The sequence below is a fragment of the Rhinoderma darwinii genome, chromosome 3 (assembly GCF_050947455.1).
Source record: "Rhinoderma darwinii isolate aRhiDar2 chromosome 3, aRhiDar2.hap1, whole genome shotgun sequence".
Classification (NCBI taxonomy): domain Eukaryota; kingdom Metazoa; phylum Chordata; class Amphibia; order Anura; family Rhinodermatidae; genus Rhinoderma; species Rhinoderma darwinii.
In genome coordinates, this window is record NC_134689.1 from 115,582,325 (window position 1) to 115,608,168 (window position 25,844).

Here is a 25,844-nt window from a genome sequence, read left to right on the forward strand (position 1 = left end):
GTAGTGGCAGACTTTACCAACAAGTAAAATATTTAGGTCTAGTTATTCAGAACACTTATTAGCCATTTAGAAAAAGGCTGTATATTTTCCTCCGGAGTTATCATCTGAAATGTTCATCATACAGATAGATAAGCAAAAGCAGAGTAATGGCAAGTAGTTTGGAACAGTGGAAGAATTATTAGAATCATATGTGTCTCCATGTAATACCTTATGGGGGACAGGGTAGGCCTTAGGTTGGAAGGTGCGCTGTGCAGAACCTTCACAAGATTTACAAGTGTTACTTTCCTTGTATATAAACTATATGATTGTGGGTGTACTCTGTCCAAATTATGTCAATTACATTATACAGTTATGTAACCATATAATCCACAGACATGGACAAGGCTCTCTCAATAGTAAATTAGCCATTAGCCCCAGCTAATATACAGCAGCTGACAATGTTAGCTATCAGACAGCTACTTCCTGTTCTAGAAACTGAAGACAGCAGATCTGAAGCACAAATACATAAAATTATCAGAAAGACTGCAGACAGGGGCATAACAAGATGCAGCCAGGCCCCATTACCACCCCCGCGACTAGACATTTAAAAAAAAAAATGTACTCAGCGCTTTCTCTTGTCTGCAGGGGGCCTACCGCTGAGCCCCATCAGGCCCGGGCAAAGGTCTGCTGCCTAGCTGCCCTTTGTCGGGACCTGATGTGGCAGCCTGTGGTGATCCGAGGCAGACCCGCTTCCCGCCCAGTCGCAGTCTATAGAGCAGTTTTTTGTGTTCAGAATGTAACCACATTACAAATGTTCTATAAGCAATGTTCACTAAAATTGTTAGGACCCCTTTACCTTAATAGGTGATCTGTTTAATCCATCTACAAAAGAAAGTAGACTTGAAGTAGAATGCCTACAAAGGGTCAGTGATATAACAGCAATGAAGATGACTGCGGTGTCACCTCCACTAGATAGCACAACATTGTTGTAAAGGTGTAGGGAAAGCTTCAAGAATCAGAACTGCAATGAAATGTCGTCACACAATCACTAATTAATGGGAGCTGTCACGTTAATAACACCGCCGTAATGAATATCTCAGATTAGAGCGTGGCCGTAACCAGATTACTGTATCTGCCCTCACAAGCAAGCTTATCTTAATATATTCAGAACTTGGCTCATCTGTTTTTCCTATAATTAATGTGCCAGTATAATATCCCTTTTAACAAGATCACTGGCAAATGCGGCAGGAACAAGAGGTTCCCTTGTCTAGTGCTAAAAATAACCATCCAGTATTCCCATGCTTGTGTTGCCCTGTGCAGCATTGATCTTGTATGTTGAGTCTCTTTAGTAACAAACATGAATTTGTTGTCCAATGTCCGCAGTCTCTATTTTTTTCTATCAAATTCTGCTTCCATGTCTTACAGAGACGGCGTGCCTTACTGCGAGTCTGATTACCACGCTCAGTTTGGGATTAAATGTGAAACTTGCAACAAATACATCAGCGGCAGAGTCCTAGAGGTATGAGAGATATGACAGGCCAAAGCCTAGCCACTTAGTGCAGCTGAACAGTCTACTGTAACTGATCCTGACATGTAATGAGCACTTGTCCGGTGTGTGCTGGATGAAATGTCATCCCTGGACTTGATCCTGCTCAGTGCTTCGCTGCCGTCCTATTCACAATTCATTGCAGTGATAGTGGGTGCCCATTGATTTCACTGGACGCCTACGGTTCTCCATAGCAAAATGGCCTTGTTTTGCTTACCACTTTGTCCACTACAAGGTAATAAGACAGAAGAAATCATAATCTTGTAGTCTGATATGCCCGTTTTACAGGTGTGTCATTTGCCTGACTACTTTTTATATTAAGATAGTTCTGTTTCAGGGTTTGACACTGTTCTAGTTTGTGATTTATTTGAACTGCAGTAATGAATAAGGGCTTGTCCACACATAACGGAATTGCTGCAGAAAATTTCTGCAGCAATTCCGCAGAATCTAGCAGGATTTGCGCTGTGGAAAAATCGCACCATTTCCTGCATTTTTTACTGCAGAAAATGGTGCATATTTTGCTGCGTTTTATTTCAATGCTGGGAGATGATGATATCTCCACTGAAAAACGCAGCAATTCTGGCCACTTTCCGTAACAGGAATGAATATGCTGCGGTAGGAAAAATACGCACCGCAGGTCAATTTCTGGTCGCAATTTTTACGCAGCGTGTGGATGAGATTTGTTAAATCACACCCACTGTGCTGCTACTGTATTCTGCTGCGTAGTTTCCGTCCGTAATTCCGGATGAAAAATATGCAGCAATTCTGCTACGTGTGGACAAGACCTTAAACGGAAGCTACAGTATAAACATTGCAATACTATGATATTAAGCCCTGGATATATTTGTATTATTGTGCAGATTAGAGAGTTCTTACATAAAGCACCTACGTCTAATCCTCGGTGCGCGGAACTAATTATTTGCTATTAAATCCTCTAAGGATAAGCCATTAGTGTATTCTTCATGAGAAACCCCTTCAACTTCCTAAGGAGTCATAATAAAACCAGGACATTATGGTGTTACAATGTAACTGTACAGTGTAAGGTTGGGTTCCCACAGTGCAGATTTGCTGCAGATTTTGCCTGCATTTTGTAAGCCAAAACCTGAATTGGATCCAGGAGAGGAGAGCTATAAGGCCCCATGCACACGAACGTGCTTTTGCGGCCGCAATTCCCCCGAAAATCCACGGGAGAATTGCGGCCCCATTCATTTCTATGGGGCCATGCACACGACTGTAGTTGTTAGGGCGGGTTCACACATGGCGGAATTCCACTTAAATTCCGCTGCGGACACTCCGCAGCGTTAATCCGCAGCGGAGCCGTTTCTCCATTGACTTTCACTTTAATTTAGCAGTGTTCGTTTACACGATGCGTACAATTCCGCTGCGGAGCATAGGCTGCGGAGCGGAATTTGGTGTCCGCAGCATGCTCTGTCTGTTGCGGAGCAGTGGCGGACTCATGGCGGAATTTCTCCATTGACTTCAATGGAGATTCTAAGTTCCGCAATGAAGTCCGCAGCTGTCATGCACATGTTATGTGTGCTGCGGATGCGTCTTGCTTTTTTAACTTGACATTTCTTCATTCTGGCTGGACCTAGGTATTTCTAGGTCTACAGCCAGACTGAGGAAGTCAATGGGGCTCCCGTAATGACGGGAGCGTTGCTAGGAGACGTCTGTAAATAGTCACTGTCCAGGGTGCTGAAAGAGTTAAGCGATCGGCAGTAACTGTTTCTGCACCCGGGACAGTGACTACCGATCCCAATATACATGTATCTGTAAAAAAACATATAAGTTCATACTTACCGAGAACTCCCTGCGTCTGTCTCCAGTCCGGCCTCCCAGGATGACGTTTCAGTGTAAGTGACGGCTGCAGCCAATCACAGGCCAAGCACAGGCTGCAGCGGTCACATGGACTGGCGCGTCATCCAGGGAGGTCGGGCTGGATGCCGAAAGAGGGACGCGTCACCAAGACAACGGCCGGTAAGTATGAAAATCGTTTACTTTCACTAGGGAAAGTGCTGTCCCTTCTCTCTATCCTGCACTGATAGGGAGAAGGGAAGCACTTTTCCCGCAGTCTGCAGCAGCCAGTCCGCATCAATGTACTGCACATTTTGTGCAGATCCGCTGCAGAATCTGCAACGCAGATTCTGTGCGGCATCGATGCGGACAGTTGCGGAGGAATTCCGCCATGTGTGGTCATGCCCTTACAGTCCGTGCATGGCCCGGGAGCCCGCACCGCAGAAAGAACGGACCTGTCATATTACGGCCGCCTTCTGCGGTCCGGGCTCATTGAAAATAATGGCCGCGGCCATGTGCATGTCCCGTGATGTACGGGCGACTCGCGGCTGACAGTCCGCAGCCGGCCGACCTGAAAATCACGGCCGTGCACATGGCTACGGTCGTGTGCGTGAGGCCTAAGACCTTTCTTTATATATTTCTCCTGTTATGGTTCCATTTCTGGTTTTGGCTTAAAAATACACGCAAAATCTGCAGCAAATCTGCACTGTGGGAACCCAACCCAAAGTGCCTCTTTGTGTATTTTATTAGTGATATCACTGAAAATGTATCTTATAAGAATTTATTTATTTCTTAGGCAGGTGGCAAGCATTATCACCCCACATGTGCCCGTTGTGTACGCTGTCAGCAGATGTTTTCAGAAGGAGAGGAAATGTATCTGACAGGTAGTACATGTTTATTAAAGTGAAACTTGGCCATTTATTAATATTTGCTATTTATTCATCAGATGGTGGGATGTTTGTAATATATTTTTATTACATTGTTTTGCAGTTTTACACTTATTTTTAGTTAATTTATACCTTTGAAAAAATATATCTACTATTGCTACCGAGAAACAGTCAATAAGCTACTGATGATGGATCTGTTATTGTTATATATTTTTTTGTGATGGTAACGGTCATAAGACACCTGCAGGCTATAGAAATACATTGGATGCATGTACTTGAACTTTCATGAGATTTTCATGGACTGAAAAAAGAGTTGCCCACAAGTTTAATGCAAGTCACATGAAAGTCTTACAACAGTTGCTATTGAAGTTTTCATGTGGAAGTCATTGTAATAGTAATCCTTGAACTTTGATCATTAATACATCAAGTTACAATCCTTATATATTAGGAATTCTTATGTTATTCAGACCGCTTTGGTCATGAATTATTACATAAGCTGAGCTGGCCTGCTTATTCACACGGACCTCAATTAGAATATAATAAGATCCACAAACAGCTGTTGACCAGCTTGTTGGCAGTTTCCACATAGCAACATTATTTCTACACTATACATAGTAAAAACAACCCCTTTGGTACAACCCCTTTAATGTTTCCAGCAGTAGAGCTTCATTTTAATGTGGCACAATATAATGCACTCCTATATTTATGCTGTTATGTCATATTGCACAGTACTTCTTTTTTGTTGTAGATGCTGCAGATATGTTGAAACTCAGATCATTAGATTTGCAAAATTTTCCTCGTAGATAACAAGACTGGAAAAAAATATATTGAAATATTTATATTATAACTTGTTTTGCTTGTTTTGTTACAGCAGAAGCTTAAATGATTGTAAAAATATGGAGACATATATATTGCATTATTAAATAGGAATGAATTTCCAGTGTTACCTTATGACCCCGGTCCAGTGATATAACTGTCACTACACACAGCACCTGGGGCTGCTCAATTCCATTAGGAAAATTTAGGAAATTTGATGAAGCTTGTACAATGCTGAACTCACATCAAATCCTGGAGTCATAGTTATGACAGAGAAGCCCCAGAAGATCCTTGTGTGTTCGGTAGCGTCAGTCACCACACAACCACAGTCATAAGGTGATTGTGGTAATTCAATACATATTACATTTTACTGCCAAAGTTCGGAGAGAGGAGTTATTATTATAACATTTGTGAGGGCACCATGACCACAATGCAATCCCCATGTTTGTCTATGGAAAAAGCCGCAAGCAACCTTTGCAAAAAATGTAACATGTTTTGAATTTTCTTTCAAAAGTCACATGGTCACTTATGCCTTTTTTTTTCACCACAAGAGGTAAATCCTACGATTTTGCGGCAGAACCCTAGCTTGGAAACAAGAGTGAAAATTCCCTGTAAAGATGTTATATAAAATATATTATATATAATTTTTTTTTTTTTTTAAAAACGATATTCCTAAAAATTAAAAAGGTGTGATATAAATTTGTTTACTGAAAATAACAGAACCATAATGATAGAAGATAGAATGGGGGGTGAGGGTTTCGGTCGCGGGGACCCTCACCAAACTATGGGTACCCTGTACCCTTAGCTCTAGTGGTTAGTGGTTGCCCATGCTCCTTGACTTCATTGATTCTACTTCTCAATGACATGTTACAAGCGAGAAAATTGTGCACAAAGGTGCACATTCCCTTTAACAACGGACCGCGTGCTCAACAATATATTTCGGATTACATCACCTCACATCATTTCCCAACCCTAGCTCTTATTGAAAACGGTATATTTGGTGCCCTCTACTGGCCTGCAGTGAATTCATAGCTGTAGCATTATTTTGTACACTGTGCTGCAAAGTTAAATTCCCACTACGTTTTTGGTGCCCAAGAATGTGGCATTTTCTTAAAAGATTAGTTAATTTTAGAAGCCATTACTTATAGTAAGAAATGATGATATTACATCAACAACAATATAATCATCTAATTACCTAAATGTGGCCATAACATGTGCTATAGCACTCTAGAACGAAAGCGGCTTCAGTCTCTAAATCTGCTTATCATTCTGAATTCCCCATACTCTGGCGTGGGTTGATCACCTTTGGCTGCACCCCATATTCCCTCCATCTGCTGGCTGTGATGTATGCCAGATTTCTATTAACTCTGCTTACACATTTGTAAAGCCTACTGCATCACCGTTCACTGTGCCATAGTTTCCGTGTACCGTATACCATCAGTGCTTTTTAGAAATGTAAATCCCCATCTTGCTTTGAGTGCCAGAAGAACAAAGAATTCAGACAGAGCTATTATCAAGGATTCCCGAGAGAGCTTCCGTCATGCTGAAGGTGACCTTCAAATACTGCTGTGTGTACCGAATATCCCATTAAGTATCAGTGATCTGTGGAAATGTGTTTTCAGAATGTGGATCAAGGATAGCGCGGAAAGCAACGTCTGATTGTATGTTCCGCTTCATCTCATTTGCTGTCATCTCATTTCTTCGGTTTTCTTTTTTTTACTCTTTTCTTAAATTGCTTCTAATTATGTGACATTATTCCTATTAAGTAGAAATTTCTGTCTTCTCCAGGCTCTGAAGTATGGCATCCAATCTGTAAGCAGGCAGCCCGTGCAGAGAAGAAGCTAAAAGTGAGTGGACTGTATACTGGCAGAATTGGAGTTGTTACCTTTTTTTTTTTTTTTTTTTTTTTAAAGACAACAAATATTAATAGCGCAGCTAGAATTTTTAATGCAATGCTGCTGTACAATCAGAGGTTTTCCAGCTCAATTAACTGTGGTGCTGGTATATAGACTACATTTACCAGAATGAGCTGCATAGTCACTGAACAAACAGAAGGGTAGGGAGAATTTTTTAAATAGTTGTCCCAACTGGAAAATTGCTTTTCCAAAGCAAGCTGCCCTGGAAATCAGCTGCTGGTGGGAAACGTAGTTTAAGACTGTCTTTACATCTTCCTTAGAGGCTCCATCGCGGATTCTGTCAAATTTGACAGAGAAAATAGCGCTGCATGCAGCACTATTTTTTCAGTCAAAACAAGAGACACCTCGGCAGAACCTGACAGATCCCATTACAAGGGGCCGCCAGTGTACGTCATGCGACGGTATCGGCATAGTATTGTGGCTTTCTTTATAAACGAAAGACACAATGCTGATGTGGACAGAGTTTAACACAGCTCCTGTTTATATCAATCGACGACCATGTTTCAGAGGCTCTTCACTCTGACTAGTAGGGAAGCCCATCTGGGACCCACCCTATGACATCCATATGCCCCAATAAGGCAAATAAACAGTGGTTGTCCAGTTGGGACAAAAACTGTAAAAATACATTCTGTCGTCTTTTGTATTCATCATTAATAAATGAGGAACAAATAAGCGTAGGTGCAGTATCCGTCAAGGCGATGTTCATGTGTTTATAGCTATGTTTACTACTACATCTCAGCCCCGTCCGGACTAAATTGCAGCACCAGATACAGCCACACTTGTTTTGTTACTGTAAATTATAATTTTTACGCTGGAAAACATTGACTGTCCTGTATTTAGACAACAACTATGTTCATTGACTCTTTCTGTACGTTCATACAGTTCATATGTCAAGCTTGTGTCCTGTTTCTCTAAATTGAGCAAATCGAATGACCACAGACAGCAGTTACTGCTGCGCGACGTAACTGATGAGCTGCATCTATTTCAGCAGAGTCAGAAACAGGAAGGAAACGAATAGTGAAACCCTATAGAAGTGTACGATAGAAACGTTACCTGCTCATCAGTAATTACATGTATAAGCAGATTGTAGGATGACTAACAAAACTCGCTGGGAAAAAGGGCAATGATGAAGGACGTGAATTCTCAGATTCTGCTCTATCATGTACTGCAGCACTATTGGTCTAGGTGAAGGATATTGCAGTGTGTATGTGTACTCAACAGGTTCCCTGCTTCCTTGATAATACATGGGTTTATTCATTCTGTTAAAAAGTCTCAAGGACACCAGAGGAGAACTGGTTTCTCAGCACAAAAGAAGAATGGTCAGATCTCATTTAGTTCTTCTTGGCATAATTGGATTCTGATTTTGAGCAATTCTTGGCCGCAGCATCATTAACCAAATCCTGAAAACAATTATTTGCTGTCTTTCAGGAAGTTTTTTTTTTTTACATCCTATAGTAATGTTTTGAGTTATAGCTGAAGCACCCTGGGAGACTATCACCCTTCATGACTATGAAGAGCAACTCACGATCCTCAACCGACTATCTCAGCAGCCAATGGATGTCTTTAGGTCTTTTAATTCAGTCAAAGCAGGGTTGTACCATTGGAGCCTTTGGAGGTCTACTAAGGATCCCATAATAGAAGTAGGATTGTATACATACTGTACAGTGAAGTTGTGTTTCCTAAGAAGCAAGAAAACGAATTCATACAAGAAAGATCTAAAATACTGTATACGGAAAACAAAATTCTTGTCTGGCGGCAGCTGAGATATCAAGAACATAAAAAACCCTTATCACGGGGACCAGACAGAATATTACAGTTGTGTTTTAAACACTCATAAATCATTCCAATACATGAATCCTTACTAAGATCATAATTTGCTCATTTATATAATTGGAAAGGAAGGCCGGCTCCCAAGTATGGATTTAATGTTATGTTTCTGTTTAATAATCCACCAAGGAATAAAAAAAAAACATTATAATTTAATGTTGAAACTCATCTACTGAGCCGATACTGAGTCTGGGTTTAGGGACATCAACTTTACAAAGCACTGTGTTCACCTTGGGCATTAGTGCTTTACAGTGATGGGCAGATGAGTTTTCTTGGAGTGATTTGGAATTTATTCATTTAAATTGACCATGTTATAGTTTAACTCACTTGTCAGGTGTTTTATGTATTGTTGTATGTGTTCACAGTACAGAAGAGCTTCTGAAACCTCAATATCCCCACCAGGATCCAGTATTGGCTCCCCCAATCGTGTTATCTGTGTAAGTGAAAATGACAACACAGAAATTCAAGCTTGTAGATAGCTGTCAGCCAGGATTATGTAAATGACAGACATGACACATGCCGCATGCCCTGTTTATCCTGTTTATTGTATTTTGTATTTTATTAATCATGTCTTTACCTGCTTCCAAACTATCCTATTTGCCTTATCAGCAGAACTAGGGCGTGTTGATAAATAGACAATTGGGCTGGGTTTATACTGGCCCATTCCTCTTCACCCGCATCATTCAGATGGATGATTAGTTATCTGGACATGCAGAGACATTTTGCCAGAATAGGAACAATGCAAATGTTTCTCTTCCTTTAAAACACATCCCTGCTGTTCCCCATATTGGGGTTTTAATGTAGTCTCATGAGATGGCGACGCTTTTACCAAGGGTTTAACCAGCAGGCGTGCTGATAGCTCTCTGTATGGCCCTCTGAACTGGAGATCAGTGGTGTTATATTCTACTTGCACCGTCCTATTCAATTTTACAGCAGCGCCGCACATCCTGAAGGGCAAGGCAGGATAGCCTGAGCAGAGATCTATCAGTCAGTGACTCTTTCTCAATCAGCGTCCCCTACAGTACTCTCATGACGATAGCACTGGCCATAAACATAGATGTACCAGTCACAATTCCCCCATTAACATACACTTTTCTTGCACATTATTGTTAAAGAACTTGGATAAGCAGCTACCAGGCACATCGGGTACCACTTGTCTCGGGGATAAAACTAAAGTATCGGAAAGGATAAAATGTATCTTGTCACCGCCTTGATGACGGCTATCCTAAATGAGGATCTAGCAGACCCCATACACATATTGTTTGCATATCTCTACACAATGAACCGGATCAACCAACAAATATCTATTGTCTATGGTTAGCTTTAGACAATAATCACGGTATATATCTATGTGATATGCAGATGGTTGCAATTCTCTCTCGCTGGTCTCGCAAGTCTAACCTAAGTGGAGAAACAATGTATTCACTGGAAGTGACGTTAGATAGATTCCAATAGAAATAACATTTCTTTTTGCATGCTTCCCTTGCTTATGTGTAAAGCACATTGTTAACCCTTTCAGCCATATTTATGAGCTGTGTTCTTCCATAAAGCATCATCATGATTCATTGAAGGAAATGGGTCATGCGATGTGGGAAGAATAATTCTGTCAGTAAATATGGGCTCTTGTCACCTGTTCTTTTTTCCCTTCTCTTCCTCCTTTTTCTCTCAGGCTAAAGTAAACAATGAGATTCTAAATTACAAGGACTTAGCTGCTCTCCCTAAGATTAAAGCAATCTACGCAGTGCAGCGCCCTGACCTCATTTCTTACGAGCCTTATAGCAGATACACGTCGGATGAGATGCTGGAGAGATACAGCTATGGGGAGGTACAATAACATTATTACTTAGCCTGCTGATGCAGCTCACTTCTAACATAATCCCTCCTGTACATCATTGTCAGAAGTCAGTCTTTACCTGAACTACAATTCTAAGCATGTACTGAACGTCAGCCATGGCTTCAATATAGAAACATGTTGTGGGTTGTAGTTAAACCCAAACTGGAAAAGTACTGTGAATAAAACCATACTGTTGGGTTCAGTTATTCAGGTAATGATCAATACTGCGGCCCTATTAGTGTTATGACAATCTACCTCGGTGTTGGGTTTTGATAATACAAATTTATCTTAGACCAAAGTTTTCTATTACTTGTACATAATGCCAATTTATCTATATGGCAAGCCCAGCTGTTGATGGAATCCATCTCCCTTCACCATATCCTGCATTCATCTTTATCAAGCTGACGCTCACTTTTTCTTGCTTTCCAAAGGATATCTATGAAGGAATGGATCTCCGGCAGAGAAGGTCATCAAGCCCAGGATATATTGATTCTCCTCTATACAGTCATCGAGACATCTCTCTCACCATGCCACGCTCTCCCCAGCGTTACTATATGTCAGGTAAGCCATTCCCTTTCCACATAATGTATTCTCATCTACTACTAAACTATATGTTCTAGTTTCACCAGTAGATGATCACTTCATTTTCTTAGCTGTCCCTCTGCCGCATCCTTATCTATATTATCTTTGGTTGATAGATGATCCTGGGACTTTATTGTGGAGATGCCAAGGTTTCCCTTGTGTTAACACTAGAGGGTGGTCAAGTCTACTGTTCACGTTGCTCAATTGAAAATAAACCTAATACCAATGTGGCCTTAGAAATTAGAATTTACATTGCCAGCCACTAAGAGCACCATATGCGGGCATCGCCAAAACCTCCTAGATTCTTCGCTCCAAGATTCACTAGTATTTGTCCTGTGAGCAGGGGTTTTAATACAAAAATATATCCCATTGTCTGAGTATTGAACATAGCTAAAAAAAAAAAAAAAAACACAGACCATCCCTCATTTATTGCTACTGATATCATGTATCACTATACAGAAATATACTCTATACTGTATAATTTTAGTATTATGTAATCCATACATGATGGGTATAATTCCCTATACACATAGTTTACACAAGCTTCCTCCTTCATTGCCCGAGATGGAGTCAACAAAACCATCCCATCTTGACTATGACGTCCCACTGATTCTCAGCATCTCACTATTTCTGCTTTGTCTTTTTTCTTCTCTTATTTCTCACTGTGTGTCCTCTTTCCTCTTGCTTTTTCATGTCTCTCTTGTTGCCCTGTGACTCTTATCCATTCTTTCTGCCTTTCAATCCACATTCACCAAACATTTTCCAGGCACAGAGAGTGGTCGTAACTCTCCCTATTATAGCCAGGTAGATGTACGTTGCTCTACACCAACTCTTTACCAAGCTCCTCGACATTTCCACATACCAGGTAGGAAGCAAAGGGGCTATCTGGAAAATAAAGAGATAGTCAAACTATAATATTATATATGAAAAAAACACCAGCAGAAAAAATGGGACATAGATAAACTTCAAAACCACAAAATAGGCCATACTTACTAAGTGGGTGGGTGAAAACCCGTTCCCAGCAGACAATTTAAAAATGCTTCGGAAGGAGAGTGCATTAAATAGTGATAGCCACTCCCACTAGTCTTGAGGGGAGTGGCGAAATAAGTGCTCACAAGTGTGCGATAAATGGGTGTCCATATTAGTGTAGTGCAAGGGTGTGAATGTATGGTATAACAGAAATGTGTGCTATAGAAGTGTCAGAACTGTGTGTGATAATGTAATAAAAAGATAAATAAATGTGATGAATAGGGGTCAGTGCTGTGAATAGTACATGGGGTGTCAGTACTATGTGTAATACATGGAAGGATAATGTGACAGTCGTCAGGCATAGCATATCTTGCCGTATCATAGCCTATTTGTAACGCCCATGCTGTCAGCTAAGGCGGGCTGCTCTGCATGCGAATCCAAACACTAGCACATCATGCTGTCCCAGCATGTAGGACCTGGCCGCGTCCTGAAAAGTATATATAGTAAAAATATCCATCAAACATGGGGTATTAGTTGTTATTTTGGCCAAAATATGCAAAGCTCGCAACCCAACGTCAAGGGTCCCCAGTGCCTTGCGTGTCCCTAACTAGAACTTTTCGTTCCTAATTCCTAAGCATGGCCTTTTCTGTGGTTTTGAAGTTTATAATATAATATATTGTATAACTAGAGATTAATCTTAATCTGAAAAGTAGAATACCGATTAAGTTTCAATGAATAGATTATTTTAAATGTCATCACATAAGTAGATAGATAGATAGATAGATAGATAGATAGATAGATAGATAGATAGATAGATAGATAGATAGATAGATAGATAGATAGATAGATAGATAGATAGATAGATAGATAGATAGACAATATAATCTATTCTCACAAAACAAACAGAAGAAAATATTTAAATAGGCTCTGTCACCAGATTCTCAAATCCCTATCTCCTATTGCATGTGATCGGCGCATGTGTCCTGATAATGAATACACATGACCTCCAGCCTGGATGTCATGTGTATTCAGAATCCTGACACTTCTGAATCTTTTCTGTGAGATTTCCAGCAAGGGAAACGAAATCTCGTTTACCTCGTAATCTCGCGAGATTATGCGCAGTGTCAGGATTCTGAATACACATGACGTCCAGGCTGGATGTCAAGAGTATTCATTATCAGGACACTTGTGTATGTGGCTGCACATCGTTCTAGTAAGAACACTATGTGCTGTGTAAATGAATGGAGAGGAGTGAATGATGCTGATTGGTCACTGATTCGTCAGCATCATACACTTCTCTCCACAAAGCCCAGTTAGTAAAACATGTAAACACGCCCAGTTAAAAACACAATACACGCCCAGTTGGACATACAAAAAAAAACACGCCCAGTTGTCCATTTCAAAGCTCATTTGCATATATATAAAATAGCTCATAACTTGGCCAAAAATGAATGTTTTTTTTAAAAAAAAACGTTACTGTTATCTACATTGCAGCGCCGATCACATGCAATAGGAGATAGGGATTTGAGAATCTGGTGACAGAGCTTCATTAAAGTGGTTGTATAAAATTCGAAAAAAATAATCTCCTTTTTTTTCCTAGAAACTGTGCCACTCGTGTTCACGAGCTTTGACTGGTATTGCAGCTCAGCCTCATTCAAGTGACTTGGGCTGAGAAAACAAAACTAGACATAGCCAATGGACAAGAGTGTCTTTTTTCTGGCAAAAAAAAATTGTAACGCAAGGGCACACATATAGCAGATTATACATCTAAATATGAATGAAATATTTTTTTTAGCACAATACAAAATACAAAAATGCTAAGTATAAAGCAAACAGACAAATTCTAAAAAATTTAAAAACACTTAAAAATGCACGTATGTGTGCTGGACCACAGTCCTGACTCCTGGTTAGGCCACAGGACGATCACTCATGGGAAAAAGACTGATTATATAGCCTACAACTCCGATCAGATAGAAAACAATGTATGAGATATGCAGGGTTAAAATACTCCTATGTACACAAACATGTTTCCCTACAATGATGTATAAGGCTACAAACCCTTATGACAATGAAAGGTATAAAACACCAAAATACCTGTTGGTCGTAATGGTGATATAGTCACCACCATCCTTCTCCCTCACAGTTGTATTTTGGTATAATTTAGGCTTCGTTTACATCTGTGCTAGAGCTCCGTTCCGACGTTCCGTCTGAGCTTTCCGTCTGGACGGAGCCCTGACAGACACTAATGGAAACCATAGGTTCCCGTTTCCATCACCATTGATTTCAGTGGTGACGGATCTGGTGCCAATGGTTTCCGTTTGTCTCAGTTGTGCATGGGTTCCGTCGTTTTAAAGCAATCAATACCGTAGTCGACTGCGCTATTCATTCCGGCAAAACTAGGGAACCCTTGCACAACTGAGACAAACGGAAACCATTGGCACCAGATCCGTCACCACTGAAATCAATGGTGATGGAAACGGAAACCTATGGTTTCCGTTTTTGCCTGTCAGGGCTCCGTTCCGACAGAAAGCTTCATCGGAACGGAGCCCTAGCGCAAATGTGAACGAAACCTTATTAGTACATTGTACAGATGTAGCCGTCTTTATCTTGACTTTTAAAGCATTAAATACACAGTGGCAAGATCCTTTATCTTGACTTTTTCAAAGAGTTTTCAATTGCTTTTGTTGTGTGATATCATTCTGCATAAAGTTATCAGAGTAAATATAAAGATGGCTACATCAGTATATGCATTTGTTTGCTACCTTGCATTGCCATAGGGGTTTAACCTCATACATTGTTCGTGGTCCAGCATATATTTGTGCATTTTTACGTTTTTTTAGATTTTGTCTGTTTGCTTTATACTGTATTTTTTGTGTTGTGGCAATAAAGTGTTTTCATTCATATCTAGATATGCGGTCTGCTATACGTGTGTCCTTGCTTTACACATTTCATACATGTTTATTGCACACGTTGACTGGCGCCCTTCCAAATTATGGTGCCCACTACTCTCCTTGTTCTTGTTTTCTGGCAAAAGACAGAGGTTTTTTTTCTAATTTAATACCATCCCTTTAACTAATATTAACAGATATCACAAGTATGTTTTGCACTTTGCTTTTCGCCCAGTACCACTTCCTTCACAACTTCTTCATTATTCCCTTGACAATAGCACTGTCACATCCTCCCTGTAACTTTCTGATCAGTCACATAAGCCTTGAATGAACATTGTTCTTCTTGTCTCACCTTACTGCTGTTTTTCCTCTAACTCATCTTGTCTTCTCCCTGTTGTCATGTCATGCCTCTGTCTCATGGGATCGGTGTCTCCTGAATTCCCCCTCTGTTCTGTACACTCCTTCTTTCACTTTTCCTCCTGTCTTTTTCCTCCCTCTTTCCGTCTTCCTTTTCCCCTTTCCTCACAGCAGCCGCAGAAAGCAACATATATCGGAAGCCTCCCATCTATAAGCGTCATGGTATTGTTAGGTCCCTACCGCATGCTACACCTTTCTGTATTCCATGCATTGCAATGCTTAGCTATTGATGTGCTATCTACTCTGATATCAGTGATGCATGTCTGTTGGTATTCAAGACTCATATTTTGCATGGTTAACATGGGTTACATACAGTGCATGATTTGGAGCTTAGAAGCATGATATATTATTTCTTAAATTATAAACCCATTTGATTAACCATGGAATGCTTTATTATAACATTAGTTTGCAGATTAATAAATATTTGTGGCATATTGTGTAACTAGAAAACTAAAGTTCTGCTACGTGTTCTGCTGTATGTTTAGAGTAGTTCTGGACTGTTTTTATGGACAACAGGTCAAGTGGGTAAAGCAGTTCTAAACCGTAAACGCTTTGAATGGAACCATTCACCAGGACAGTCCCTTTATATTTAATACTTCTCTAAGAGTACTAGTACTAGTATTAGAAAAATGGCCTGCTTTTTTTTCCAGAAACAGCACCACTCTTGTCCATGGACAGTATCTGATATGGCAGCTCAGCCTTAGGCATCATGCACACTTCCGTTTGCCGTCGTACGGCCGTTAATGACTGATCCGTGAAACACAAACCGCACACAGATGGCTTCTATGTGTAGTCTGTTGTTTCACAGACCAAATCAATGAAATGGCCGAGACTGTTACGGCAAAAACGGACACGAGTAGGACCTGTCCTATATTTGATGGAACTGCCACACGGTTCCGTTAAAACAACGGAAGTGTGCATGGCCCCATTAAAATGAATGTGTCAGGGTGCGATCAGTTAAAACAAAACGGATAGCACCCTGAAGAAAATAACTGAAGTGGGCATGAGGCCTTATTCAAGTGAATGTGGCTAAACTCCAGTACCATACACAGCTTTCATAGAGTATTGTACAGACGTCATGATCTAAAGTAAATATGTAGATATTATATGGTTATTAATATGACTCCAAAATATATCTTAATATTTCTGGAGATTCTCAGGAACGGAAATATGTGACAAAGTAGTGGCCATAGAGGTAGACATTTAAAGGGGTTGTCCCGGATTAGAAAAACAAGACAGCTTTCTCACAACAGCGCCACACATGTCCACAGGTTGTGTCTGGTATTGCAACTCAGCCCCATTCACTTCAATACAGCAGAGCTGCCACACCAGATACAACCTACGGACAGGTGTGGCACTGTTTTTGGAAGAAATGTGTTTCTAATCCTGAACAACCCTTTAGGAATAACTGGAATAACTGATAATAGGAACATATATTATATTCAAAAACACAAACAGAAAAAATGGGACATAAATATCATCAAAACCACAAAAAAGGCCATACTCACTAGGTAGGTGGGTGGGTGAAAACCCGTTCCCATCAGGACGCAGACGGGTCAAAGAATGCTGCAGAAGGAGTGTGCATTAAATAGTGATAGCCCCTCCCACTAGTCTTGAGGGGAGTGGCGGACTAAGTGCTCAAAGGTGTGCGATAAATGTGTGTCAGTGAAGTGCTAGGGTGTGAATGGATGGTAAAAAATAAATATGTATGTATGAAAGTGTCAGAACTGTGTAATAATGTAATAAAAATAAATAAATAAATGTGATGAATAGGGGTCAGTGCTGTGAATAGTACATGGGGTGTCAGTACTATGTGTAATACGTGGAGGGATAATGTGCTGGTCGTCAGGCATGGCGTATCTTGCCGAATAACAGCCTATTTGTAACGCCGCTAGTGTTAGCTAAAGCGGGCTGCTCTGCATTCCAAACCAAACGCCAGCACATCATGCCCTCCCAGCATATAAGACCCGGCTGCGTCCTGAAAAAAAGTGTAGTATACGTAGTAAGAAATATCCATGAAACATGGGGTATTAGTTGTTATTTTGGCCAAAATACGCAAAGCTCGCAACCCAACGTCAAGGGTCCCCAGTGCCTTGCGAGTCCCTAACCAGAACTTTTCGTTCCTAATTTAAAAACACAAACAGAAAAAATGGGACATAAATATCATCAAAACCACAAAAAAGGCCATACTCACTAGGTAGGTGGGTGGGTGAAAACCCGTTCCCATCAGGACGCAGACGGGTCAAAGAATGCTGCAGAAGGAGTGTGCATTAAATAGTGATAGCCCCTCCCACTAGTCTTGAGGGGAGTGGCGGACTAAGTGCTCAAAGGTGTGCGATAAATGTGTGTCAGTGAAGTGCTAGGGTGTGAATGGATGGTAAAAAATAAATATGTATGTATGAAAGTGTCAGAACTGTGTAATAATGTAATAAAAATAAATAAATAAATGTGATGAATAGGGGTCAGTGCTGTGAATAGTACATGGGGTGTCAGTACTATGTGTAATACGTGGAGGGATAATGTGCTGGTCGTCAGGCATGGCGTATCTTGCCGAATAACAGCCTATTTGTAACGCCGCTAGTGTTAGCTAAAGCGGGCTGCTCTACATTCCAAACCAAACGCCAGCACATCATGCCCTCCCAGCATATAAGACCCGGCTGCGTCCTGAAAAAAAGTGTAGTATTATATGTATTGTATTATATTCAACTGCAGAGAAGAGGGGTATAAGATATCCTATGGGTATAGTGTTCCCTATGCTCCAGCCCTATAGCTATGTCTTAGTCACTGAACCTCTGCTCCCTGTACCAGTCTCCTGTACATACCTTCTATAATAAGGCTGATGTTATCAGGGAGGATTTATAGTGGCTGACAGTCAATGTATCAAAACTTTACAATGGGCTTATTCTTTGGTAAAAGTAAATCTATGCACAAAAATGAAACCGCAAATTCCTGTAAAGCCTGTGAAATATTTCAAATGCCTTGCAAGGTGTCATGGTTTAGAACTGCTTACCAGTAGTTAGCCCGGCGACCTAGGTGAAAGATAAAAGTTATGTGTCTTTATTGCGGGTGGGTGGTCTTGATGAAGGTTTTGTCATGAATAAAACACATACCAGTGACCATTGACAGATCTCTAAAAGCTATGTTGCTGTCTCTTCTCTCCAACCTCTCATTCCTTGTCTCTGATGGGCCGGCTCTGTGTCATGGTGTAAGTAAGAACTTTATTTCTTTTCTCTGTTGGAAGCATGGCTCTTGTCCAGCCACTTACTTACAAATGTGCTGACCTTTGCTATATATAACCACTTCCTCAGCATTCTCTTGCTGCATGTATTTTATGTCAGCTTATACCTAACATGCCTGCAAGTCTTAAACATATGTGTGTCTACTTCTTCATCTACGTCTTCCTTTTCTGTGTCTCTATAGATATATATATATATACTGTATATGTGCACTAGTCATTATATCTTTTTTTTCTTTTAAAATGTGTTATGATGGGACATAGCTAGAAGGAAGGCTGGCTGGTATGTGCCATAAGTGCTGGGTGCCAGCATGGGATCCCAACAAGCCAATATGCCTTGGCCCCAGTATTTAGATATTAGACTAGGAAAGCAAGCTGAATCTTTTTCCAGGTTAAAGAAACCCTACTTGCAATTCTGTATTATGTTTGTATTATGTATGGCAAATAATGTCAAACACTGCTCAGTGTGGGACACAAGTTGCAGGATGTGACTTTCTTTTTATAAAGCTTAATTCCAATAGAAACCAATGTAAGTGATGTAAGACCAGCACACAACTGTCATGGTTTGTTTCAAGATTTACATTGATTTCTAATGGAATGTAACTGTCACATGAAACACATGTAACAATGCAGTGGTCAGACATCACCGCTATACAGGCTGTAGACCATACAAGAGAATACAGTACTAATCAGGTGCAAGTACAGACCTAATAATGAACGATTAAATCCAACGACTCTTGGGAGGCGTCTTCTCTAATTGTGGTTGTTCACTTTCCCTATCTTCTCTATCCAGCCCAGACCATCATGAAGCCTTCTTCCAGCTATGCTTTACTTCTGATGAGTTTGCTACAAAGATATAACACTGTGAAATGTCCCCTCTATTGTCCTCACTTTAAAAGCACATCTCAAGCAACACAAGATTCCAATCCTGCTGCCCCCTTTGTTGAAGTAATCCTACTGCTACCCCAATACTGTGCCTGCCCTCAATAGTGTTCCTGCTGTGCTGCTTAGTGTCCCCAAAAACTATACTGCAGAAAATATTTTGCCTACAAATAAATAATAACTCTGTAACAACTATAGTGCCCCCAAAGATAATACTAAAATATAAGTCCCCCCACAAAAAAAATAAAAAATAGTTCCATGCAAAGATAGACCCCAGAAATATTAGTGCCATGCAGAGGAACCCCAGAACAGGGCCCCTGAAAATGCTTCCATACGCACAGTGCCCCCCAAAATAGTGCCACACACTCAGGACCCCACAGTAAATAGGGACATGCACATAGTGCCTCTCCTAAAGTGCCCAAAGGAAACAATGCAATACACATAGTGCCCCCTCAAAATACCTTAAAGTAAATAGATTTCTACAAATAGGGCCCCCATGTGCTCCATAGTAAATAGCACCATAATCCAGTGTCTCCCATATAAAATTGTGTAATATACAGTAGATAGTGACCTCCTAGGTGCTCCATATAAAATTGTGCCATATGGTCTCCCAAAGTGACCAATATAAATTATGCCATACAAAGTGCCCCTCAAAATGCCTCATGTAAAATGATGCCCCATATAAAATTATATCCTAAAGGGCCCAATATAGATTTATGCCATACAGAGTGCCCCTCAAAGTGCCCCATATACCATTATGCCACCCAAAATGCACCATATAAAATTATTCACCTAAAGTGCCCCATATAAAATGATACCCCCAAAGTTCACTATATAAAATTATGCTATATATATATATATATATATATATATATATAGGGAGGGTCCTACCAGAATGCCCATATAAAAGAACGTCTTAATGCCCCAAACATTTTCCCATATAAAATGTCATATTTATAGTTTGCCAAAATGCCCCATGTAAATAACGTCATACATAAAGTGCACCCCATTACCTAATATAAAATGATGTCATATAGTGTCCCCAAAATGTCCCATATCTATAGTACTGTGCAAACGTTCCAGGCAGTTGTGGAAAAATGCTGCAAAGTAAGAATGCTTTCAAAGATAAAAGTGTTAATAGTTTTTTTTTTCATCAACAAAATAAAAAGTGAATGAACAGAAGATAAATCTAAATCAAATCAATATTTGGTGTGACCACCCTTATTCTACAAAACAGCATCAATTCTTGTAGGTACACTTAGGCTGGATTCACACGAGCACATTACTATTTCGGCCGCAAGTCCCGGACCGAACACAGTGCAGGGAGCCAGGCTCCTAGCATCATACTTATGTACGATGCTAGGAGTCCCTGCCTCGCTGCCGGACAACTGTCCCGTACTGTAATCATGTTTTCAGTACGGGACAGTTGTCCGGCAGCGAGGCAGGGACTCCTAGCATCGTACATAAGTATGATGCTAGGCAGGGCTGCCATCAGGAATTTCTGGGCCCCATACTGCCAATGAGTCTGGGCCCCCGCCCCCTCGTTATTAGGAGGGGGGGTGAAATGTAAAGGGGCGGGAGGTAGGGCACATTAAAAAGAAAACTCTTTGGAGGAGCAGGGCAGAGACAGGAGGTGGGTGTCGGAGGGCAAAGGGGAGAGACTAAGTGCCAGGGGGGAGACGCAACCTCACAGGGGCTCTGTGAAATGACAGGGAAGAGACAAGAGTCTGTGTGTGTGTGTGTGTGTGTGTGTGTGTGTGTGTGTGTGTGTGTGTGTGTGTGTGTATAGAATCTGTCAGGGTGTAGGAGGGCAATATAAACAAAAATCATTGCACTGAAGCCCTATACACAGGAGAGTCACTCACCAAAATGTAGTCCCTAAGATCTCCCACCGCCACGGGCATGTCTGGATGATGCTTTTGCATTCTCTTTACACGCTGCACACACGTTATCTGTGTAAAAACCACACAACAAAATTAATTCAGACACCAAACCAGAAAAAAATTCAGATCCTAGACCAGACCTGTTAGGTAATTCAGACACCTTTCCACCAGAAACCCTACCTGTGGCCAGAGTTTAGCAGGGGGGCTGTGTCTGGAGCTATCTACAGGGGGCAGTGTGTGGCACTATCTACAGGGGGGGGTGTGTGTGGCACTATCTACTGGGGGGTGTGTGTGGCACTATCTACAGGGGGGGTGTGGGGCACTATCTACAGGGGGGGTGTGGCACTATCTACAGGGGGGGTGTGGCACTATCTACAGGGGGGTGTGTGTGGCGCTATCTACAGGGGGTGTGGAGCGCTATTTACAGGGGTTGTGTGTGGCGCTATCTACAGGGGGCTGTGTGTGGCGCTATCTACAGGGGAGGTGTGTGGCACTATCTACAGGGGGGTGTGTGGCACTATCTACAGGGGTATGTGTGGCACTATGTACTGGGGTGTGTGTGGCGCTATGTACAGGCGGGTGTGTGTGGCGCTATCTACAGGGGGCAGTGTGTGGCACTATCTACAGGGGAGTGTGTGTGTGTGGCGCTATCTACAGGGGGTATGTTCGGCGCTAACTACAGGGGAGTGTGTGGCACTCTCTACAGGGGATTCCCAGGAGGAGACCCTGACCTCACTGTCCATATATGGACATATATGTCCATATATGGACAGTGACCTCAGGGGCTACCTCTAGGAGAGGAATCCCCGGCCAGAGAGTTGCCGACTCTCTGGCCGGGGATTCGCTCCTGGATGGGTGAATGGCAGAGCAGGAAGCTGATACTTTCCTGCTCTGCCATAGTATTCAATTGTATCTGCATCCTGTGGACGCAGATACAATTGAATATGGCAGTGGCTGAGACACGTATGGGACAGTAATTTGCCGGGACTGCCTCTGTAGATTCAGGACAGTCCCTGCAAATTCAGGACTGTTGCTAACTATGCCTCCGGTATAAGCTTTCTCCCCCTGCCCAGGTATACTCTCTCCTTCCTCTACCCCTCCCCATGTATAATTTCTCCCCTCCCTTCAGATATCATCACTTTTCACCCAATTATTACCCCCCCCCCCCATTGTATAATGCCTCCTCCAGTGGAGGGATGTCACGATACCAGAATTTGGACTTCGGTACCGATGCTTTGTGTAGTATTGCGATTTCGATAACAAAGCGATACTTTGCCAACAGTAAGGGTATGTTCACACGGCCTATTTACGGACGTAATTCGGGCGTTTTTGCCCCGAATTACGTCCGAAAATAGTGCCTCAATAGCGCTGACAAACATCTGCCCATTGAAAGCAATGGGCAGACGTTTGTCTGTTCACACGAGGCGTAATTTACGCGCCGCTGTCAAATGACGGCGCGTAAATAGACGCCCGCGTCAAAGAAGTGACCTGTCACTTCTTTGGCCGTAATTGGAGCCGTTATTCATTGACTCCAATGAATAGCAGCACCAATTACGTCCGTAATGGACGCGGCGTTCAAGCGCCTGCACATGCCGTTACGGCTGATATTACGGGGATGTTTTCAGGCTGAAACATCCCCGAAAATTCAGTCATAACGGACACCCTCGTGTGAACATACCCTCATAAAAAAACAAAACAGTTCTTCCATTTCTTATGTGAGGCGTGATGGTAAATTTAACCTCCATGTGCCTCACATTAATAGTAATTAACACCATCATGTTCCTCAATTATAATGGGTTAATGTGTAAGGTACATGATGGGGTTAATTACTATTAATGTGAGGCACATGGAGGTTAAATTCAGCATCACACCTCGTGCCCCACATTATTAAGTGAAAGAAGTTTTTATTTTATTTTTTACAGCGTACACATCATAAATGACGCAAAAAAATTGTTGTGCAGGTTATTACGGCCGCGCCAATACTGAATGTGTGTATATTTTATGTATTGAGACTTATTTTAATGTGTTTTGTAAAAAAGGTGTATGTGTATATTTTTTTTATTTAACATTACTTTATGTTTTTACTTTATTTTTTAAACTTTAATGTACGGGTATATATCTATATACGGATAGTACACAGGCAGTTGTTAGGACAGACCTGAGTATGCCCTAACAGGAAATATGGTAGGACAGCCCTGGGGTCCTTCATTGGACCTTGGGCTGTCTGCCCATATATGGTATGTCCCTCAATCGCGTCACAGGGATTCTTATTTTCCCCTGAATGCTGCAGTCAGCTTTGATCGCAGCATTCAGGGGAATAGCGGCGGAGATGAGAGGTTTCTTTGATCTCTGCCTTTATAGAGCGGGACTGCGGCTGTATAATACAGCCATTGCCCCGCCCTGCACGCGGTCAGCACGAGGTGATGCGGGCGGCGCTGCACTAATGAGCAGCGGTTCAGGCACTGAAGACAGAACATGTGGGGGTGTTTTGTAGTGTGCCCGCCATGTTCTGTTTTCAGTGCCGCCGCTCATTAGTGCAGCGCTGGCTGCATCACATAATCCTGGCGGCGCGCACATGTCAGGACTCCGGAGCGGGGCCGTGACTGTATTACACAGCCGCAGCTCCGCTCTCATACATTCATGTATTACAATATTGAGCTGTGCGGCCGCACAGCTTAGTATCGAAATACATGAAATAACGGTATTGAACCGTTTGGGGGTGCACGGTATCGAAACCGTATCGAAGTTTTGATGCATCGTGCATCCCTACTCAAGTGCCATCCTCCCTCCATTATTATCTCCTTCCCACTCTAGCATCATTTCCCTCCCTACCCAATGCCATCTCCCTGCCCCATTATCATCTCCCTGCTCCCATTATCATCTCCCTGCCCCCATTATCATCTCCCTGCCCCATTATCATCTCCCTGCCCCCATTATCATCTCCCTGCCCCCATTATCATCTCCCTGCCCCCATTATCATCTCCCTGCCCCATTATCATCTCCCTACCCCATTATCATCTCCCTGCCCCCATTATCATCTCCCTGCCCCCATTATCATCTCCCTGCCCCCATTATCATCTTCCTGCCCCATTATCATCTCCCTGCCCCCATTATCATCTCCCTGCCCCATTATCATCTCCCTGCCCCATTATCATCTCCCTGCTCCATTATCATATCCCTGCCCCCATTATCATCTCCCTGCCCCCATTATCATCTCCCTGCCCCCATTATCATCTCCCTGCCCCCATTATCATCTCCCTGCCCCATTATCATCTCCCTGCCCCCATTATCATCTCCCTGCCCCCATTATCATCTCCCTGCCCCCATTATCATCTCCCTGCCCCATTATCATCTCCCTGCCCCATTATCATCTCCCTGCCCCATTATCATCTCCCTGCCCCCATTATCATCTCCCTGCCCCCATTATCATCTCCCTGCCCCCATTATCATCTAACTCTACCCCCTCCCCATAGAAAGCAAAAATCTTCCCCACGTCTGTATTAGTTTACACTGCAGCATAGGATTGTATCACTATCAGCTCTACGACGGCTCTTTTCTCCTGTCCTGTGTAAACAGAGGGAGAAGACAGGTTTATTGTCACATGTTACACAGGACGGGAGATAAGAGCCGCAGAGCTGATACAATCCTATGCTGCGGTGTTAACATAATACAGAGGTGGGTAAGATATTTACTTTCTATGCGGGCAGGAGGAGATTTTTTCAGGAGGCTCCGGGCAGCAGCAGCCGGACACAGACATAACTCAGTACTCACTGTGTCTGAAGAAGACAACGACTGCTGCTGCTGGACGTATCCTCCGAGGCTGAGCTCATAACTCCCGCTGCTGTGATGTCTACACCCCACACGCTGTCACGCTGTTGTGGAGGAGGAGGGGCGGGCACATCTCACTCTCCAGCGGGCCCTTACTGTTTTATTCTGATGTAATGAACGGGCCCCTGCTTCGTGATGGGACCTGTTCCTTTCACCGTAATGAAATCGTAAGAGCCACACTGCCGTGAGTATATTAATTCCAGCGGCAGAGTGCGGGCCCCTTTTTTTTAAATTTATGCCCGGGCCCCTCACTGCAGTACCCCCAGTACCCCCCTGATGGCGGCCCTGATGCTAGGAGCCCGGCTCCCTGCACTGTGTTCGGTCCGGGACTTGCGGCTGAAATACGTCCGTCAATTACGGACGTAATGTCCTCTTGTGAATCCAGCCTAACACACAGTTTTTGAAGGAACTCAGCAGGGAGGTTTAACAAACATCTTGGAAAACTAACCACAGACCCTCTGTGGATGTGGCTTCTTCGAATCCTTCTGTATCTTTATGTAATCCCAGACAGAGCCGATGATGTTGAGATCAGGACTCTGTGGGGGCCATATCTTCACCTCC

General features: G+C 42.3%; 1 protein-coding gene and 1 long non-coding RNA gene across 8 annotated transcripts in view; one reads left to right on the forward strand and one right to left on the reverse strand.

Annotated features, from left to right (window-relative positions):
- ABLIM3 (actin binding LIM protein family member 3) overlaps positions 1–25,844 on the forward strand; it is a 169,945-nt gene that overhangs the window by 126,156 nt on the left and 17,945 nt on the right. For 2 of the 7 annotated variants that reach the window (XM_075856595.1, XM_075856591.1), the window contains exons 6-13: positions 1,405–1,498; positions 4,116–4,203; positions 6,811–6,869; positions 9,131–9,202; positions 10,435–10,590; positions 11,031–11,160; positions 11,948–12,046; positions 15,567–15,617. In XM_075856595.1, the coding sequence (XP_075712710.1) occupies positions 1,405–1,498; positions 4,116–4,203; positions 6,811–6,869; positions 9,131–9,202; positions 10,435–10,590; positions 11,031–11,160; positions 11,948–12,046; positions 15,567–15,617 (749 nt within the window). The remainder of the gene's footprint in view (positions 1–1,404; positions 1,499–4,115; positions 4,204–6,810; positions 6,870–9,130; positions 9,203–10,434; positions 10,591–11,030; positions 11,161–11,947; positions 12,047–15,566; positions 15,618–25,844) is intronic. The other 5 variants (XM_075856592.1, XM_075856589.1, XM_075856594.1 and 2 more) reach the window with 5 other exon arrangements.
- LOC142749051 (uncharacterized) lies at positions 11,608–25,269 on the reverse strand. The gene is made up of 3 exons (XR_012882364.1): positions 25,227–25,269; positions 21,438–21,524; positions 11,608–12,066 (listed from the first exon to the last, which is right to left on the reverse strand). It is a non-coding gene; the product is annotated as an uncharacterized LOC142749051 (long non-coding RNA).